Genomic DNA, 22,413 nt, shown 5'->3' with positions numbered 1-22,413 from the left:
TTCAATCCCAGTCGGCACCGCCGGGATGTTCTGAGGCATAACATCTCTGATCACGCTTTCCTTTGGAAGAGAAGTAAAGCCGTTGGTCCTCGGTTCATTAGTTGATGGGTCGATAGGTAAGGTTCAGGTGTGGGAGCTGCCCTCCCTGGCTTCAGTAGCATTGGTGCTCAGCACGGAAAACAAGATCGACGGAAAACAAATCGAAGGAAAAAAAAAAATGTCAAACCAATTAGTTAAGATTTATGAAGTAAAAACGGCAATCAACTATTTAAAGGTAGTCCTGACAAAAATCAATTGATATTTCGCTAGACTAATGACGTAGAAAGTTGATGTCTTTAGCTAAGTATCATGCAATTGATAGTTCTACATCCGAAAACATAAACACACATGGTCCAACAATGGATAAAAAAGGGGAAAAATATGAATATGGATAATCGTGGGTTTACATTAAAAAACCATTGATTTTAATCGATTTTTATGAGTTTAATATGGTCTCGTGACCAAAGGCACTACAGGGTGGAGGAAAATTTATCCGTGTTTTTTCTCTCAGTGTATAGCTCGAATTTGACAGATGCTGAAATGAGCATTGAGCACACCTCTGCCAATTGTTACCTTGATACATAAAAAACAAACGCTTGTAGTTACGTTTGAATCGGTTCACGTGTATTGCCGTAATGAAGTCCAGTCCACAACGAAGTGCGGTAATCAAGCTTTATAAACAAGGAATTCATCCGGCACGTATTGCAAAAACATTCGCAAACAGTTCGGGAAGCTATAAAACGGTACCATGAACTCGAAAATTTGGAGGACCGTTCAGGAAGAGGCAGAAAAAGAAGTGCGTAGACCTCTCAGAACCGGAACATACTTCGTCTTAGGATTAATAGAGATTCTAGACGGTCTATCTGAAAAATGGCGGAATCATTGAAAATCGATCCAAAATCAGTATGAGCATAGTTTTAGGATTGCATTCTTACAAATTTTCGAAGAACCATTACCTAAATGACACGATGAAAAGGAATCGGTACCAAAAATCCAAGATTTTATTGAAGGATTTCGACAATGGACGGCATCGCACGGTTTTATTCATCGATTCACGATCGCCAGCTATTGCCAAAGGGTTCGTCTAACCGTACGAATGTTGCCCGATCACATCATCCAGCTTCGGTTTGTTTGGGCGGAAATTACGGCTTCTGGTGAAACTCGCTTAATATTTTTCAAAAAAGGCGTCAAAATCAACCAAATAGTGTACCAGAAGCTGCAGAAGGACACAGTTGCACCTTGAGCACGTACGCATTTCGGTAACAACGATTGGACATTTCAACAGGATTGGGCACCATCCTGGGCAATGAAGACGCTGGAGCTTTGAAGCAAACTTTTCCCTAGATATTTGACAAAAGATGAATGACCTTCAAACTCTCCTGATTTCAATCCAATGGACTATTCCGTCTTGAGTCCAGAGCCTGTACTAAGTCACACATATCTTTGGATCACCTGAAAGCAAGTTTGACAAAAGTCTGGGATGCAATACCTGTGGAGGAACTAACGTCCATCGTCGATAGTTTCCCTAAGAGGTTGAAGGCGTGTGAACACCAGCACCATTTTCTCAAACATATTAGTTTTAGGCTCATTAACTGCCATGAAAAACGATCGTTGAATCGCTGAATTTATGATATCGATTTTGCTCCACCCAAGTTCAACCGATTCTAAATCAGGTTTCTACAATTCTTTCCAAATTTTAGTACATTTGGATTCGAACTCATACTGCACTGGCGCTTTGAAGTGAATGGCTAGAACGATGAGAAATTCCCATATAAACTTTAAGGGACCAGTGCATCATGAGTTCGCATCAAAATGAGCTCAAATTTTGGAAGTATTATCAGGACCTGTTTTCAAATCGATTGAGCTTGGTGGAACAACATACATACAACATACACCATTGTCGAAGACTGCAATTTTCTAGATGGTCATAGGCTCCCGAAACAACAAGCGCCGCGTGGTAAGATAGTACCATTGTACCACCAATGTATTTCTTCTGGATCGAACATCTGGCTCCGGAGATATGGTTTGAAAAAGTTCCTCCAGGAAATTGCCAATATGTATAACTATGATGTATAGCAAAACAACTTCAAGTTAAATCAAATCACATCAGCATCAGATCGAGTTTTTGACCATGAACAGTCTTTTATCGAGTGTCTAGGACAACATTGGGCACACCCGGACATGGTCTTGATGCCCCCTGGGAAGCGAAACTGGCATTAAGCTTTTACCAATTCGTCCAAGATCAGCTCATCCTTATTTTGCGTCCAGCCCATTTCACTTTTCTGCGCCAAAAAATCGATATTATTATGAAACCTGCTTTAACCATACTTTTTCACGATCTTGATGTCGCTATCAATTACACTATCAGTGTGCTCCAATTTCAATGGAGCGGAAAAATGAAATGCGGCACAGATTTCTGATAAATAAAAATCACCACAACGACACACAAACACACGCATAAAGGCTGACTCTCATTAGAGTCGATTTGTGGCAACACAGAGGAGTCGGTTCGGGTGCCAGGCCTTTTTGCGGTCTATTTGACAGACAGCCTCGAAAAGCCCCACGGAACGAACGTCACACAATGCCTTTTTCCCGGTACCATTAAACCGTACACGCACCAACCAACCATCAGCCAGCCAGTAGTCAGTTTAATTAATTTTGCTCCTATTGTTTACTTGTGCCCGGTCATTTTACGATTCCGCTCTGGGTGGTGATTATTTTCGTTTTGGGACGTCGCGGCCTGACCGGTGTGGTCGTTTATGAGTGGACACATGACAGGGAACAACGACGACGCACAGATGTGCTGGTCTGGGACGTGGCACATGTCGCGCCCGTCGATACTGCCGTCGTCCTCCTTCTGGGAATAAATGTAAATAGCGCACAGACCGCAATTTGTGTCTCATCACTATCAGTATAAGTGTAATTGTTCGGGTTCCATTTGACACGGTGTATGCAGCGCGGTGGTTGACTTTCTTATTCTCCAGCAGCTGCTGGGAATTGTTTCCAAATAAATGACTATTTTTCAAAAGAAACATTTTCCTAAAACATTTAATTAGATGGGGTTTCTTTCGATTGCATTCCCTCCCAGGCAGAGCAGACAAGCGTTCTTATCCTCGGAATTTACCGTGCTGGCGCGCGCTTCCCCTGCTTGTGTGAAAATCTAAGCCGAGAAGGGGGAAAAACACAACAAACGGAACATCATTACAGCTTAGATACAGTATTGAAAGGAATCTCGTTTCTTCCCCCCGGCCCCTGGCTTATTCTCACCGGATTGCTCGGATTGCGGGATGAAATGAGTAAGAAAGCGAGAGTTGTGGGTGTGTGCTGATGAGCGTGGGGCGAAGGGGATTGGGAATTGAATGGGACTTAGCTCCCATCCCCTCGAATCTTTCCAACTGATGCCGTTGTTCCTAGTCCTACTGGCAGCTCATCATGAGCATCAGACAGAAACAGTGAACAGAAAACAGAGCAACGAGTAGGTTGCCATTAGAGCCAAGTGAGCCTGGTTGACTCGAGTCGAGCTCTGCGATAAGTGAGTTTTAGACGAGTGGTGGCAAAAAGAAGGACAAAGTAGAACATTGTCGACGATTGAAGCTGTTAACTGGCCGGATAGGGTTTCGTCGATGTTTTCGATCGTGGTTTCAAGGATTCTGTGAGGATGTGTTCGTTTTGGCAGTGGTAACCCTGTCGGCGGTCGATGTCGGTAGAGCTCGAGCGATGAATGGAAGCGTGAACCCGTAGGAACCACCTCCACTTCTCGGAAAAGCGGCACATCGGCGAACAGAAAAGTGCGAGAAATATCCGAAGGAAGATGCGAGATGAGAAAATGAGCGAAATTGCGCACAGATTATTATTAAAGAGCAGACGGAAGAAAACGAAGCAGACTACCCGAGACGTGCGGCTTCATTTTCCCCATGGCTCTTTATTTTATCTATCAGAATAAATCTTGTAATCTTCCCCGTTCCGTTGTCTCTGGTGTGGCGTGGGTCCATCTTAGTTTTGTTCACAGCTTCTTGGCAAGAAACGATGGAGACAGCTAAGCGAGTGGTCCTTTTGGCTTAACAGTTTTGGTTCATTTTTTTTCTTCCGCCGCGCTTTTCTGCTCTTTCGCCCTTTTGTCCCTTTCTTTCTATCTGCTGATTATTTGTTGTTTTATCTGCTGTCTGCCCTGTCATCGCCTCGCCTTACACAATGTGCTTTTGTTATTGCTGCTTCTCTTGTGTGGGTGGCCATCGGAGCACGATGCTGAAAGGACTACATAGAAGGCTTCATTTCCTTTTGGTCTGGGGGGTCAACATGTTCCGTTCAGAAGTGGTGCCTGTTTTTACTTGGGTAATCATGGGGTTTTTAAAATTTCCTTTGACGTGTTTCTTGAATATTGATTAGAAATAATATTTTTGATGATCACAACAGTCAATGAAAAAAGATGCTTTAATATTCCCAAAGTTCGTGGGTAAAGATGTATGTTGGTTTTCTATGGACATTATCTTATTATTTAATATTTTGAGTAAACAACAACAAAATCGGAACCAGGCTGAGGTAGTATCGATAGCCTAGAAAACAGTTGTCACATTAGATCGCTTTCGATTATTTCGGTGTTTGAACTACGTCCACAAAAACTTCTCCCGAAATTATTATGAAGTTGTTCTACAAGACCTCTGGACTTGTCACGCATGGCATATGGCCTTTGTTTCTTATGTCTTTCCACTAGGCCTTTTTCTATTGCTCATAGTAGTTTTCTTCTGCTCCTCTGTGATGTTTTTTTTCCAACAGCAAGGGTATAGTCTGGTTTCAAGGGGTGGGTTTTCATAGCCTAGTCAGTAAAAGCCTGGCATTACCAAGCCGGAGGCGGCGGGTTTGCACAAAATACACAAAGTCATGCATTGGCAATTGGCATCGAAAGCTCTACATTAATAAATGTGGAAGTGTATTTAGAACACTAAGTTGAGACCAAGCAATAAGCTAATATGCGATAAGCAATAAGCTTGAAATACGAAGAAGTAGAAGAAGCAAAACATCGAATTAAGTGGTCATATGTCAAAGGATTTGAAATGATTTTCCCAATCCCAGAAGTTTAAAACCAATCCAACAAGTCTGCTAATTTTCACTGATTTATGACGGTTTTATAACGGCAATTTAGATTAAATACAACATTTCAAAGTGTAAAACATTCCTGCTTAGTAATTCAGTTTTTTACTGTTTTAAAAACATTTTATAATCTGGCAAGAAAGTCAAAAACTGTCTTGTTTTAAAAATAAATTTAAAACAGTTCTCAATCCCTCCATAAAACTGTTTTGTAATTCAAGCATAAATATCATTAACAATCGTTTATTAATGTCTTGATAAAATACTTTATAAACGTGTTCTATCATTATCTATTCGTGTTCTATCGTTCCTATTCACAAATCTGGTAACTGTAATCAGGTGACAAATCATCGCGGCGTATCTATACTTTGCTGTCTCAGCAAAGTGTTTGAAAGACTGGTGCACAACGTTCTATACAACGTAGCCTCTCCCATCACCTTTGATGGTCAACATGGCTTTATGAAGCATCGTTCTACAACAACGAACGTCATGTGTTACGTCACCGCACTGTCCCGCGAAATAGAAGAGAGGCGGCAAGTTGATGCGGTGTATGTTGACTTTGCGAAAGCCTTCGACACTGGACCGCACATTCTAGCCGTGGAAAAACTGAAGCACATAGGTTTTCCAGATTGGATTACAGAGTGGATATATTCGTACTTGTGCGATCGTACTGCATATGTTGCGGTCAACTCGACTCGATCCAGCACTTTCAAAATCACGTCTGGTGTACCCCAAGGAAGCGTTCTGGGACCATTAATAGTCAACATTTTTATAAATGACCTGTGTCTGCTGCTTTCCTCGTTTAAGCTTTCATTCGCTGATGACCTAAAAATGTATCAAGTCATAGCTTCTCTTCCGGATTGTATTGCCCTACAAGAAGATATTGATACTATACTGGTATGGTGTGGCGATAACGGCATGCGGGTCAATAACACATTCTTCATCAATACAGAATGGAAACTGCATCATTGGAACGTGTGTCGTCCATCTGTGACCTTGGCGTTACCATCGATTCGAGGCTCAGATTCAACGAACACGTGAGCTCCACTGCCATTGCCAAAGTTTTCTCTGTGCTGGGATTCATCCGTCGCCACGCTTCCTAGTTCACCGACATCCACGCTTTAAAAACTCTCTATTGCTCTTTGGTTCGTAGTATTCTGGAGTACGCTGCTCCGATTTGGTCCCCTTATTATGTAGCTCATGTTCTCACGATTGAACGGGTGCAGAAAAGGTTCTTACGGCTTGCACTGAGACAACTTCCTTGGAACGATCCGACCAATCTTCCTCCTTAGTTTGACCAATGCAAGCTCATTGGATTGGAACCACTATCTGTCAGATGAGTAACGATGCAGCGGCTATTTATTTTCGATCTCATTGGAGGATCTATCGATTGCCCTGAACTTCTCGCACAGATCCCACTTAACATTCCTCCTCGACGGTTTCGGAGCTCAGCTGTTTTTTTTTATTTAATTAAATCTTCAACATAATGTTGTACAGATATTTTCTAGGCTAGGTGTCGAATTCTATGTCTGTAAGTAGACTTACTAATGTTAAAATCATATACATCAAACGTTTCATTAAACACACGACAGCACAAAGTCCACGGCTCGTTGAATCCATAGTTGGTCCGATGGGTAGGTTTCCACAGAAGCGTGTAACTACGTAGAACTCATTGAGGAGCATTGATGTAGATTTGGCTCACAAGAGAGTTGCAATCCACGTCACCGTTAAGCAATCCAAATACGAAGAGTCGCTGAAGTAGTTTCCTCCTTACTGCCAACGTGTCCAGGTCAATCAGCCTGCACCGTTCTTCGTAAGGCGGCAAATTTACCGAATCGTTCCAGGGCAGAACACGTAAAGCGTATCTTACGAAGTTTCGCTGAATGGCTTCGATTCTGTTAGCTTGAAGCGTAAAAGGGTGCCCACACAACAACAGCATACTCTAGAAGACTGCGGACGAGAGCACAGTATAGTGATTTCAGCGCGTAGATGTCCTGGAATGCGTTTGTGTTTCGTTTCAAGAAACCTAATGTGGCGAATGCTTTAGCAGTTATCATGGAGATGTGCTCATTGAATCTGACTTTAGAGTCGATGATAACACCCAAATCCTTAACTGAAGAAACGAAGAGCAAACTACTGAGTCCTATCCTATAGTCATGTCGTAAGGGCTCGCGTGAACGGCTAAAAGATATTGCGCTGCATTTTGTGACATTAACCTGCATACCGTTCAAGGTACACCAGCGCAAAAGGGAATCAATATCCTTCTGGAGTGCGCAACAGTCAAGTCTTGACTTAATTGTACGAAAGATCTTTAAGCCATCGGCGAACATAAGTTTCGAAGAACACAGTCGACTACACAGATCGTTCACGAACAGGATGAAAATTAAAGGCCCCAAATACCTTGGGGAACACCAGAAGGTATCTCGAAACTAGGCGAATTAACATCGTTAATGCTCACATAGGCTGAGCGGTCAGTTAAGTAAGCCTGTAGCCACTTCGTGGCCCAATTAGGTAATCCCATACACCTCATTTTGTCCACTGCAAGCACATGTGGAACCCTATCGAACGCCTTACTGAAGTCCACGTAGATCGCATCAACTTGTCGTCGTTTTTCAATGGAGTTGATCAGCGAGTTGACAAACACCATTAAGTTGGTTGTTGTAGAGCGTTTCCTCACGAAGCCGTGCTGATGTTCGGTAATTATTGGGTAATTATTATAAATAAGCTTTTGGGAGGCAGCTTACAATCAAAATTCCGCGATAATTTTCAACGTTGTGGATGTTTCCAGCTTTGTGAATAGGTGTGATGGACGCAACCTTCCACATTGTGGGGAAAACACCACTAACTAGCGAACGATTGAAGATAATCGACACAGGTGAAGCGAGAGATGCAGAAAATTTCTTAATGAACGATGGCGGCAAACAGTCTGGACCAGGGCCTTTAGAAGGATCTAAAGAGGAAAGAACTTTCATCACCTCTTCAACAGATACATCCAACTGCGGTAAATGCAAGTTGTAATGAGCTATGCTGCTCATCCAGTCACGACGATCATCCGGAGAATGAGCGGGAGGGGTATTCGAAAAAAACATCCTTGAAGAATTTTGCGAAGAGATCAGAAGCTTCCTCCGCGGAGTCAGCACGAGCTTCTTTATAGGACACATCGCCATTCCGCCTAAGTTTCTTGACGTTGGTCCAAAAAGACGATGGATCCCGCTTTGCCTCCGACTCAATGCGCAATACATATTCATGGAAAACTGTGTTCAACCGGCTGGTGTAGTGCTCCTCCATGTCGTGAAGTAATCGCCTGTTTTCCTCAGTCCGTTGTTTGAAAAGACGTTTCCTTGCTTTCCGTAACCTGTTTCGGAGGTTCTTAAGTTCCGTGGTCCACCATGGTTGATTGTAGTGAACACGGAGTATATTCGTGGATGATATCGAAAATGGCACCATGAAACCGGAAAACAGCTTCGTCAACGTCACAATCAGTCAAAAGCGTCGTCCAGTCTATCGAGCCTATCCGGGCGTTGATAAGGGGTTCATTGCAGAAGTTGAAATCGTAATAACAGCGGTCCAGCCCAACGTCGTCAGTATTACGAAGGTAGTCAAATTTAATGATAAAAGATTTGTGATGAGCGTCGAGTTTTAAAATTCCACAGGGCGATTCGAAAAGTTCGATTATGTCAGTATCACTAACGAAAGCCAGGTCAAGTAATCTCTCGTTTACGTTACGTACATCCTGAGCCTGCTGTAATCCACATGCAAGGATCGACTGGGTCAGAGCGATTTCTTGTTCAGATGAAGCGTTGGTCTGGATGTAAGAATTCATGTCGGCATCAAATTGCCATGATAGTCTAGGCAGATTATAGTCTCCAAAAACTATGACTGTATCGGTAATTTCAGCAAGCTCACACAATTAAAAGCAGTCCCATACCACAGAACAAACTACGGCTACAACAACCCATTTGATTCGTGTCTTCGCTTGTTCAATGTTGTTTGTGACGAATTCGATTTTAACTTGACTTAAAACGTTTTTAGAAATAGGATTAGTAGTAATTTCTAGTTTATAAGTAAAATACTTCAGTCTGTACGACTAGTCGAAGACGGTGATATATTTTTTTTTTTTTTTTTTTTTCCTTTGGTTTGTTTTTTCGTCGATCTTGTTTTCCGTGCTGAGCACCAATGCTACCGACGTGCCAGGAAGGCAGCTCACACACCTGGACCCTACCTATCGACCCATCAACTCATGAACCGGGGACCAACGGCTTTACTTCCCATCCGAAGGAAGGCGTGATCAGAGATGTTATGCCTCAGAACATCCCGGCGGCGCCGACTGGGATTGAACCCAGGCCTGCTGGGGTGAGAGGTAATCACGCTTACCATTACACCACCGGCGCCGTTACGGTGATAAATAAATAAATAAATTATAAAAGCATCCATAACACCATTAGGTTTTGCATTAGAGCAAAAAGCATTTATTGTTGCTTTTTAGGCTTTTTAAAGTGCATCACTTACTCTGTTTACAAATTGAGCTTAAAAGATGGTTCCTCATAGTTAATAAAAGCCAAATTTATTACTCAGAAATCTCGAAGTATAGGCGAAGTAGGATGAAAAATTCAAGTCGATTTCAGCGTGGCCCTCGAATTCATAAAACATTGTCATTGGGGTTTCCCATAAATCAGTCGGTAAGAGCGCAGCTATTAAGCAACACCATGCGGGAGGTGGCTGGGTTCGATTCCCGGTCCAGTCTAGACATTTATCGACTTTCTTGGGTATAGAGTATTATTATACTAACGTTTGCATTAAACAAAATTGACTTTTTGGGATGGTGATAAAAAAATGCTAAGACCGATAATTTCTTTTGATAAATTATTTAAGCTTATTTAAGCTTACTTGCGAAAAAATTCTACTTGCGAGTGGTCTTCCGGCAGTTAACCGGAACATTCGCCATGGTGGACGAAAACATGCGTGTAGGCATGTTTTTGAGTTCTTTCTTCGTTTTATTTATCAATTCCTCCTCAGTTTTCGCGACAAAATTGGTGGAGTAGATCTTACGCTTCAGGTTGGCCTAGAAATTCGCAGCTGGGGGACGCCGACTTGAGTACCACATCGATATTCAGCCGCTCCATCTCATCCAACGATCGCTTCGAGTAGTGGGAAGACGCCAGATCCAGCCAGAACACCGCGTCTTCGCCCTTATGGTATTTCTTGATGAACGACGCAACTTCCGGCAGGCATTTCGTACTATAAATTTCCCCGTTCACGGCCAGTCCGGAGCGAAAGAAGAGCGGCTTTGACATCCCCTTCTCGCTGATTGTCAGCCACAGCAGCACCTTCTTGGGGAACTTGGTGTGTGAAATAAACTTCACCTCGGAGCTCACTTCCTTCGTGGAGGAAGTAAAATACGAATTGCCCTGCCGGTCGTTGCCATCCAGGGTGAGATAGGTCTCGTCGTCCATCACCACCGCCACGTTGCGATTCGCCGGGAAAAACGAGTTGACCATCTTATTCAGCCGCTGCCGCTGCGCCATTGCCTGCAGCTCCGAAACCAGTGGACGTGACTTCCGCTTCCTGACATGTATGTTCATGTTTGCCAGGCACTTTTTCACTGTTTGGCCGGTTGCACCGACCTCCCGGCCAAGCGCACGCAGCGATGTAGCCACTTTTCCATCGGTCTTCCTCTTCAACATCCTTTGGAGCTTCTTTCGATGCTCTGATTGTTGTCTAATAGTACCAAGATGTTGTAGATGCCGGAACGGGCGTATCCGGCGTCCACAAAGCGTCGCACGATGTCCGTTTTCGACGCGGCGGGTTGCCGTTCTTTGAACGCGCACACTTTTGAACGGAGTTGCTTCACTGTTTTTGCCATCACGGTTAGATTTCGACTGATAGAGCTGTCAAATTTTGTCTGCTGACTCATGGGTTACTATGATTGGGTAGTTTCGTCAGCATCGAAACCTCTCAATTGATAACTGTGGAAGTGCATCTAGAAGATAAGAGCACCCAATAAGTTAATGTGCGATAAGCAATAAGCTTGAAATGTTAAGAAGAAGCCGTACAATTGAAAGAGAATTTTTGTAAGACCTGTTTTAATTGAATGAGGCTTCTTGTGAGAAAATGATTTAACTCTGATCCTCGTGGAATTTTGCACAGAAAAACTTTGAAATTCTCCTGAGAATACACTCCGAATTCTCATAGAATTTTCCTTAAAATTACCATGTAATGCTTGACAAAACTCCTTTGGTATCCCTGTGCAATGCATCTTCCCATGCAATTAATTATCCAGTACCAGCAAGAACATTTCCATTTCAATCACAGTCAAATAGCCAGCACAGCCATCGATGCAATTTCGGAAACATACAATTTAACACGCAACTAAGAGACAGCCAGGCATGTGCGGTATGGACGTAGCAATATAGAAACCCAGCGCATGTTTTGCTGACTCAAATTGCATACCGGGGTGGTCTCGCGCCACAGGCCCAAAATACAGCAAAATTAATCAAAACATAACTTGGGCAAAAACCCAATTATCAATATTTGTCAGCATCCATCTGAAGATAACCGCCTTAGTCTCAATGTGCGCGTAAGAGTAAGTTGTGATGAGCGCACGAAAGTGAGTGCGTTAGTGTTGTTCACCGGTTCTCTTCAGAATTCTTTTGAAGTTCTACTCTAAAAGCACCTGAAATTCTGTCCCCAATTTTCATGGAAATATCTTTACATTCCTTAGATATTCTTCTTAAATATACATAGAATTATGCTTCGAATTTGCTATAAATCCGCCTCAGTATTACATTGGAAGAATTTCAGAAATTGAAATCCTGCGCCCTCTTTTCTTAGAATGATCATTTGAGTTCCATTTGAATGCTTTTGGGAGTAGCCCTGGAACTATCCTCGAAATTTCCTTGAAACTATCCAGTGTTGGCAAAATCAGAAATAAATTGATATTTTTTCCGCTCTCATGCGCTCGCAATATTACGCGTGATATTGGAACAAAATATCATGCTTGATATTGATTTTACAAGCTCCTTTGATATTGCGAGACTATTCACAACGTGCAAAAATCAAGCTGAGAGTTGACTCGACACAAAAATGATTCCATTGCACATCGTTTTCTTAGAAAGAGAAAGCATAGTTTGCTATCTTTTTTTAAGCTTCACCGATGGCAGATACGAAGGGACTGCTGCAAGCAGTTATGGAAGTTTCGGTTGCATTTGTGTATAAAGCAAAAATCATTAAACTCAATCTCACCACAGTTTGGTGAGATTTGCAGTTGGTGAGTTTTGTTAGCTTGATATTCCGAGCTGCGATATCACAGCTTGCAAAATCAGTTGTTTGCTTGTTGATTTTTGTATACGAAAATCAAGCGTGATCTTTGGCGTTGATGAGATTTGATTTTTTGATATTTTCCCAACACTGAAACTATCATTACAATTATATAAGATTTTTGTTTGAATTTCCTCAGAAATTATCCCCAAAATGAAGTGCTTTTAAGTTAGTATTTGAAATTCTACTCAGAACTATCTTTGAGTTATCCTTTCTTCCTCAGTTTGGGACCTAACACCACTGTGACCAGTAATTTTATCTTTTGTAGTATATCCCGTGTCCTTAGTTCAGTGCATTTCGTATTACTCCATCACTTTTGGGAAATGATGAAGTATTCGATGTTTTTACAGTTGTCATTCTTGCATTTATCGCAAGGATCCGACGCTAATTGAAACGTTCCACTATTTATACCCTTCGGAGTGTTGAAACACCCTCCAAAGGTGCGCCCCTCTGTCAGTCAAAAATGGATTCCTTAGCAAAAAAAAATAATGAATGACACCGGTTATGACCATGCATCATAACCCTAGCCTTAACCACTTCAAACTATTAGAAGATAAGGAATCACATAGATCAAGACAAACCAACTCATGTTTTTCCTTGTTTCCAGATCATCCTCGGTGGATAGAGCCGAGTCTTGTCACTATCTACAAGGCATAAAAAGTAACAAGGACTAAGATGTGTTGCTTTGATTACTGAAACATCTTGTTCCCCTAGTTTGAAGTAGCTAGGACTAGGAATCGGTGGTAGATCTTACATCTCGTAACGTACCACGAAAAAGTGATCTACCCACGTTATGGGAGTTATCCTTAGAATTAACTTAAAATTCTGATTTGAAATTCCCTATGATTTTCCTCAGAATTTTCTGAAGATTCACAAGGAACCAAAGGAACCCCGGCATTTGAATGGAATTCTGCTGAAAATTATCTTGGAAGCAGTCCTTAGATTTGAATTCTGCTCAAAACTATTTTAGAATTCTAGTCAGAATCCCTTTGAAGTAGCCCCGGAATTCCTATTAAATTCTCATCCCAATTATGTTCAACATTCTTAGCTCCTGATGTCCAACAACTCGTGATGATGATGATGATGATGATAGTAGAACAGAAACTAGTACAATAGCAGTGGGCTTTCCTCACTGTTGAACTTGATCAAGCTTAATGACCTCTGATTGTCATCAGCAAATCGCTGCATGAAGGGTCATAAATGAATTGATGGATTGATAGGCAATTCGCCTATTCATTTCCTTGGGACAGTTAAGAATCTCCTTCCAACAACTTGATCAGCCAATTGGTCAGAAAACGGGCCATCCAACAGGAAGATGCCCCAATGAATGGGGAGAAGAGATCGCCCTTTATCCACGAAATGTTAGAAATGAAGTCCAACGACTTCGAATTGTAGTGAGTAGTTGCATAGTTCCGGTGTCTTTACTGGTTTACTACAGTACATTTGAAAATTTGAACATTTATATATATATATATATTCGAAGTTTATTGTAACACTAACTACTCCAATGTATAGATATTAAAATTTGGCAAAAATGAGTGAAATATTAATTACTCAGTTCTGCGACAGTCGGCAAATGCAAGCGAGAGCGTTTCTTCTTCTGTGCGTTTACAATCGTTCTTTAAAAAGTGTACCGGTACAGCCCTGCGTACGCTAAAAAATTTCACATCGGATGATGGTTATGAAAAATATCAACATTTATCAGCACTGTATGCGACCCGATGTTTTAGTCTTTTGTCTTAAATACAAATCTTAGTCAGATAAATATTTTCAAAATATTAAACTGAATTATTCATGGGGCAACAGATAGCTTAGTCAGCTAAGGCACAGTATTACCTGTGCGCCTTTGAAAATTTGCATGGTTCTTGGACTTGGATGAATTCACAGAAGAATGGTGCTTCGAAATAATGCAAGGAAATTTTTATGGGAATTTCAAATCCATTTTAAGGGTTATTTTTAAGAGATTTCCCAACAAGCTCTTGGGATAATTCCAGATGGAATCAACAGAAAATTCCTAGGTGCTTATGATCAGAATTCTAAGGTGATTGTGAGAAAAATAGTCAAGACATTATATGAGTTAGGTAAAAAAGTGTGCGTTTGATTAGTACTGTTGCATTAGTCAATTTCAACATCTGTTCAATTTTCGCACTGCCGTGCTGTAGCGGAACTATAAATTTATCGTCTTCAGTGCTTTCTCTAGCTTATATTTTATCGCAATGTTGATATTAGTATGTAGTATTTCCTCACAACTCTTCAAGATGTTGTTCGATTTTTTAAAGTTTCAACAGGGTTTTTAAGCTTGAGATCTCATAATTTTATACCTGGATCTCAATTTTTCATATTCAGTCTCTCACTTTCCAATATTCAGCCAAACACCCATTAAGCTTCAGTTACGCTTTATCAGTCGACGAGAGCAGACGTATTAATATTGTTCTGAAAAGTGAAGCTTCTATTCAGCCAGTCGTCGAGACTGCGCCAAGCAAACAAAACAATGGTCATATCGCCATATCACATCACATCAAATGGACCACGAGTCAACACGTTGGTCATCGATTTGGGTACTGTGCCATCGAAACGAATCAGCATGGATCTGATTGTCAGGGTTGTCCACCAAAACCTCGAGATCCAGCTCTCAACTGTGCGATCACTTCAACACAATACTGGAAAGTCATTGGTGTTCTTGGAATGGGGTCAGGGCTGTACGCATTAAGATGCACACCGAAATACCTTCGTACATCAACATTCGGGGAGCATTGGTAACCTACAAAAATCAACAGCAGACATGTAGGCACTGCCACAGACCAGTACACTGGGGACGCAAATGTATGGAGGTGGGCTACATGGAGATGCAACTACACTCTGGAAAAAACGGGAACATCAGCGACCGGCTGAAGGCAGCTGGAGTGAATTACGCGGAAGCGCTAGCATCAGGGGGCCCATCAAGTCAACAGCCCAGTACAAGTACCGGTGCAGGTAATGAGGTTGAGCCATTGAGTCCTAATTTTACTAATCTGACGCAGCTAGTACGTTTGGGACAGAAATCTATCGCGAGCAAAATTCAGGTGACCCCGGATGTTAGACCGCCAGTCAAAACAAACACTCACACAAACACTAACAACACTAACAACGCTAACACTTTCTCTGAAATTCAGCCATCGAGCAGCGTAGTAGTCTCAAAAGAGATTACAGCAGAAAAAACGGTGAGTGACCAAATGGACACGTCGACTCAACAACCGATAACAGAGACATCAGCAAAGGCTGCGGAGAACTCATCTCCGATGAGGAGATGAATGAAAATGATAAGATACGAAGTAGGAGTGGCTCACCTTCTCATCAAAAGAAGCGCAGTCGTACAAGGAAAACCTCGAAATAAGTCGTGAAAGATGAATGTTTTATCATACAATATTGGGTCGATAAATATGAATGGAATTTCTAATAGAAATAAGCTAGATGCGCTCAGATCATTTATATTCCTAATGGAGCTTGACATTGTCATGCTCCAAGAAGTTACAGAACAAATTGAGATCAATGTCTTTGAAGCATTTTCAAACATTGATCATAGTAAAAGGGGAACCGAAATTTTAATAAAATCGCACATTAAAACATCACGCTTACAACGTAGTATAGTAGGGGGCGACCCCGGCGTAGTGGTTAACATCCATACCTCTCACGCCAAAGTCACGAGTTCAAATCTCACCCCCGGACAAGTCACGAATGACCCAAGAGTGTTAAAGTGACTATAATAATAATAATAAAAAAAAACAACGTGGTATAGACTCCAGAATTATAAGCATTCAAATAGACGACCATGCAACAATTTGCAACGTCTATGCACCTTCTGGCAGTGCACAAAAAGCAGAGAGAGAAAAGTTTGTTGCAGATTCAGTTCAATATTATATAAACCATGGGTCAGGAAAATTAATTCTAGGGGGGAATTTTAACGCAGTCAGGATGCAAATCATACATCTACCCATAGTCAATCGCTGAAATTTTTAGTATAATCTTTAAATCTCAGTGATGCGTGGGAAATCATGCATAAAACGCTGATCGACTATACGTTTGTTAGAAATGGGTCAGGTGCAAGATTAGATAAATTTTAGCTAAAGAAGGACATTGTTGACATTAAATCAAACAGTTGCTGTTTTTCCGATCACAAAGCAATTATAATGAAGGTCAAGTTACCAAATTTAGGGAAACCTTTTGGGAAAAGTGTTTGGCGTTTGAATGAATCTGTCTTAACAGAAGAAATAATTGAGGAGTTCAGTATTAAATGGAACTGGTTGGTTAGACAAAAACGGCATTACGATTCGTGGTTTTCATGGTGGACTGAGTTTGCCAAGAGAAAAATAGTCTCGTTTTTTAAATGGAAAAACAGCATGCTCATGAAACGCAACCATGATACAATGGAGTTTTTTTTCTATTCTGCGTTAAATTTATTGCATAAAGAATCTGTAAACAATCCAAATTTACGTAGCGAAATTAATTTAGTCAAGGGAAAAATGCTGGCTTTACAAAAGGACATATCCAAAAGTTACTATGCACACTCGAAAACAATGATTGCGGATGAAAACATAACGATTTTCCATGTAGGAGAACAAATGAAGCATAAAAGAAAAACGGAGATAAAATCATTAGAAATCAATGAAAATATTGAAACAAACCGTGAAAAAATAGAAACGGAAATACTTAAATTTTACCAAACTCTGTATACTAGATCAGAAGTCTTAAAAAACGATCATTTTGATCCGCAGAAGACTGTTGAGGAAAATTTGCCAGCTAATATAAATTTGATGAATAGGATTACGGAAGATGAGCTTTATAATGAAATTAAATCAAGTCAATCCAAGAAATCACCGGGTGTGGATGGCTTACCGAAATGTTACTATCTGAAATGTTGTAATATTATTAGAACAGAGCTGGTTTATGTGGTAAACGATGTTTTAAACGGAAAGATGTCTAAAGAATTTAATTTGTGGAAGGAATAATTATTCTGATTCGTAAAAATGGAAGTCGCAATGATTTAAAAAACTACCGACCGATAACACTATTAAATTTTGATTATAAACTCGTTTCAAGAGTTATAAAAAATCGCCTGAGCAGTTTCAGTTCACAATTAATGTCAAATACGCAGAGGTGTTCAAATCCACACAAAAACATTTTTGAGGTTACATGCTCATTAAGAGACACAATTTTAGAAACAAATTTAAAAAAGAAAACATCTGTATTGATATCGTTTGACCTAGAAAAAGCTTTGGACAGAGTCAGTCATCAGTTTCTAGAAAGAAACCTACAGAAAATGGGAATCAATATTGATTTTATTAGATTAATTCAAAAGATTAACGAATATACACACTCTAGATTATTGATAAATGGAAGTTTATCAAACTACATAAAAATTGGACGTTCTGTACGACAAGGAGATCCCTTGTCTATGCTCCTTTTCTGCTTATATTTGGAACCCTTACTGCAGAAGCTTAAAAGTTGTTGTACAACGGAGTTAGGGTAAATGTCGGCTTCGGCACCCATTGACTGTTTTCGGCAACCAAAATTTAAACGATAATTTCATTATGTTTTCCCATCGACACACTTCCCTGAATGTATCCAAACGATTATTTAGTCTTTCAGCTTCAATTTGATTATATTTGTACGATCGAGCAATCCTATTATGCCAGATTTTTCTTCAAATGAAGCATACGCACTACAAAATAGGGCTGATTTCGAGTTGCCGATAATAGAACAGCTGGTTAACACGCAGTTCTAATGGGAAGGTTGCCGAAGAAAAAGAGACTGCCGACAATAGTCACACTCACCTGAGAAGTTTGGAGCATTGTAAAAACGCTTTCAAACTGTTTTGAAAAATTCTGTCGATTGGAATGGATAGAGAAGCAAGCAGCAGATGAATGTTAACAAGCAGACACGTGATATATGTGCGTGACGCTGAAAAAATGCTAATAGAAGTGCGGACGCTGCTTAGATTGACGAGAATACGTAAATTCCCCTAGATATTTTATGTAGCTATGCAGATGACATAAGCATGATCCTGAATGATTTACGTGAACTACCGGAAATTAAACACATGTTCGATATGTTTGAAAAAGTATCAGGTGCGAAAGTAAACTTTTCGAAAACGAAAGCAATGATTGTTGGAACTAACAGAAGTTTGGATGTGCCAGAATGGATTCGTTTAGAAGAAAAGATAAAAATTTTAGGTATATGGTATCACAATCACAGTAAATCAATGATTGAGTTGAATTGGGAAGGATTAGATTAGATTTGTTTTATGGAACAACCAATTTCGAAATTTAAATCTAATACAAAAAGTTGTATATTTGAACACATATGCATCGTCAAAAATTTGGTATGTAGCCTCAATTATTCCAATTGATAAGAAATCTACTGCACAAATTAAAAACAAGTATGGAAACTTTTTGTGGCATCGAATTTCATACGGGTCGCTTTTGATCAACTTTGCCTCCCACAAAGATTGGGAGCACAAATACAAGGCATTATTTATTAATAGAATATTAGATTGAAGGCAATCGCACCATTTTGTCACACATTCACTGATAATTTAATGAATCCACCGAACAAAAAACAAATACCACTTAATTCTCTTTACTTAAAAACTTTATGTTTAGAACTACCATACTTACACGAAAATTTAAAAGAAAACCCATCATCAATTAGCTTGTACAGCAACTATATAGCTCGACTACCAAAACCACACATAATGGTGAAGTTTTCACAATACAACTGGGGAAAAATATGGAAAAAATATTTTTGATAGGAAGATTTCATCAGAATACCAAGTTTCATGGTATCTTCTTGTGAATGAGAAAATCTCATGTGCGGAACAACAATTCCGCTTTGGTAGAGCGGGCAGTAAAATGTGTGTTTATTGTCGGTTGAGGATATTGAACACAGGTATGCTGGTTGCGAAAAAGTGCGGAATTGTTGGTGGTATTCTCTAACACAACTAAAATTAATCAACAGAACTCAAACTAGAAACATAGGATTCAATCAGTTTAAATTTCCGGAGTTGACTGTTTTGAGGACAAAAGAAAGGAGAATAGTTGCAAAAATATTTCTTGAATATCTCAAATATGTACAGGATGGAGCTAGGGAGGATTAAGATGTAAACGAACTAACATTTCTCTTAAGATATACAATCATTTATAAAATTTTATGTTATATGTAAAACAACAAACAACCAGAAATAAACACGTTTAAAGAAAAAAAGCCTAGTAACGGTCTTTTGGATGATTCTGTAACTTGCAAAATCTAATAAATTCTGATGTTTTCTTGTTTAAACTAATGGATTAGTTTAGAATTCTAGATGGATTTGACAACTCCCAACATTCGCTTCATTTCTGACTATGATCCATGAGAGAGGCACTTCAACTTCAGTTTCAAATATGTACATACCACCTAACTGGCAACCCTGCTCGGTATCTTTTTTCACCGGCCCAACCTCCTGTACCCAGGAGAAGGGCCACAATCGCTTTTTTATCAGCTGAATCTAGACGTCGTCGTCGTCGTCGTCGTCCGACGGTCCCATCGTATTGGCTAGGTAGGTATCATCATCAGAGCAGACCAAAGCACACAGGACCACCGGACACCGAATCAAAATGTAGGTACTGTAGTAGCGATGGGGGACGGTGAATCGTTTGTATTTCGTTTTAATAGAATGGCTGGGTAAAGTGTTATGTGTTCATCGTTTCTACACTGTGCACTACTGACTGTATCAATCTGATGATTAGAAGAAATTCGCCCGTAATTTGATTCCAGTATCCCCCTGACTTGACTGTGTGTGGTCTGCTGCTCAACCTGAGCTTCATGGGATTTATTCGAGCGTGCTTTTCGTGATGCTATACGTATGATGTGTGGGTGTTGAGAGAATGGGTTTATTTTCCTATCATATCTTTCTCATTCGTTGAATCCCGAAACGGGAAGGATGGGTGAGTGGGAGTGTGCAAATATGAAGCTACTTACCGATTTCTTCACGAACGACACAAAGCCGTAGCCTTTGGATTTCAGCGTTTGTGGATCTCGAACCACGCGGCAATCTCTGCAAATAGAAGAAAATAAATATGTATGTGAGATATCTGTGCGAAAAAAAATGTGGAGACAGATATTAGCACTCCATGCATGCGATTTGCAAAGGAGAGAAGAACCGGCTTAGCGTGGATTGTCGTGTTGTATTCACGGTTTATTCTAATCCGGTGCGACACGTTTAGACGAAAGTTGACTTTGCTATTTTTCCTCGTCAATAATTTCGAGAAGAGCCAATTTTGAAAACGTTCCTCTGGAAATTTCCTCTATTTGCATAAACCATAACCAGAACTGTGCGAAAGCACTTTTCCCGCTACTTGGCTTCGAACCGGCTTAGCTTTATATGTTCCAATTTCCCAACTTCCAGTCACACTGACTTGGCAAGACGCTCTCACAAGCCAATAAAAACCAACTTTTTCCATCCGCACTTAAAATTTATTTCCCTTTAGACGGCTTCGGTTGGAGAATAATTCAACCGCCAGCCACATTCTTTTCCTTGTCATTTCCCCGGAAAAGCTATTTACTTCTCGCCGTCTCTGTTTGCGGAGGATTTGCGGAGGAGGCGATTCAAAACGAAAATCGCTCTCTCCGTCCCTCATTTGCCTATACCTAGGTTGTAATGTAGCCGACACATTTGCACCACAACGAATTCGTTTCCGGGGCACACCCTTTCCTCGGGAAAACCTCGGCAAGCTAATGATAATTCAATAAACAGAAATGGAAAACTATTAGCCGAAGCACTCGTTAAATCTTAAAACACATCCATTTATCATGTTGTGCTCCACATTTTCTTTATTTGCTCCGAAAACGGATGGAACGGACGGAGCTCGAAAAAAAAAAATATGGAACGGTAAATGGGATGAAGTCGAGACGGCCATCCGGAGGCGCCAGGATCCCCATTTATAAGCTGAGTGTAATTCAATTGTTTCCAGAGTGTAATAAAAAAAGCAGCGCTTGCCTGAACGAGTGGCATAGTGCGCTCGGGACTGAGAAAACAGAAGACCTCCTTATGGTCCGTGTAGGACCGCCGCTCGGTGAGGCAGACAGCGGCCGGTCGTTCGTTCGTTCGAGGAACACCGAAACGATGACAAAGCGTTCCTGCAGGAGTTGAGCCATCTCGCATTTGCCAGGGTCACGTTTGGGGGCTGAAGGGGTTGAGACGAGTTTTCGGTTGTAAAATAGAGCTGCACCAGTGTGTAGTGTGGCAATAGTGCCACTGCCGTGTGTTTGTGTTTGCGAATGTGAGAGAATTGCTTGAGATAGTGAGCTCAAGAGGAGTGAAGAAAAACTTAAATAAATATATTCCCCGGGCGATAGTTTTCCAGGGGCAAGCGGTACAAAAGCGAAGAAGCGAGATTTTCTGCAGCTAGTTGAGACAAGTCGTAGATGGGAGCAATGGTATTGAACAGACGTTGATTGGCTTTTATTTAGACAAAGGGTGGGTGTTTTTAATTTAAAGCTGCTGTAGATTTTTTTTTTCAGTTGATGTGAATTGCTTGCGGATACTAAAAAAAGGGGACGATGTACCCAATTTGGTCAAGGAATGTGATGGAATTTTTTTCCCGACATTGTGGACTCCTAAAACTTTCGAAAATTCGGAACTCTAGAAAAACCTGGACAATATAGGAATATCAGGGAATTCAATTTTGGACCTGGAAAATCAGGGAATCTTAGATAATTTCATTAAAATTCAGCGAAATATTTCTTAATGGCAGAAATTTATTAATAAGTATGACTGACTTCGTGAGTTTCAAACAACTTAATTAGTCGATGTAGTACGAGGATAGTTATTCATTTCAATTTTTTAAATAGAGTTGTGAACTTATGGTTGATCAATGCTTGATGCAAGTTGAGCAAAAATACTCAATTAAAAGGGTATTTCGATCCTAATATAATTTCAGCTCCACTGAATGTTGGAAA

The 22,413-nt window shown here is 40.6% G+C and overlaps 1 protein-coding gene across 3 annotated transcripts in view; it reads right to left on the bottom strand.

Annotated features, from left to right (window-relative positions):
- Positions 1-22,413, bottom strand: part of LOC135697463 (cytotoxic granule associated RNA binding protein TIA1) — a 1,329,144-nt gene that overhangs the window by 132,692 nt on the left and 1,174,039 nt on the right. For all 3 annotated transcript variants that reach the window (XM_065217205.1, XM_065217206.1, XM_065217204.1), the window contains one exon: positions 20,434-20,509. In XM_065217205.1, the coding sequence (XP_065073277.1) occupies positions 20,434-20,509 (76 nt within the window). The remainder of the gene's footprint in view (positions 1-20,433; positions 20,510-22,413) is intronic.

Source organism: Ochlerotatus camptorhynchus, unplaced genomic scaffold (assembly GCF_037179485.1).
Source record: "Ochlerotatus camptorhynchus isolate MF236.1 unplaced genomic scaffold, CSIRO-AGI_Acam_v1.1 ptg000070l, whole genome shotgun sequence".
In the NCBI taxonomy this organism is placed as follows: Eukaryota; Metazoa; Arthropoda; class Insecta; order Diptera; family Culicidae; genus Ochlerotatus; species Ochlerotatus camptorhynchus.
Note: the sequence above shows the minus strand (reverse complement) of the source record. Positions and strands in the feature narration are given on the sequence as shown.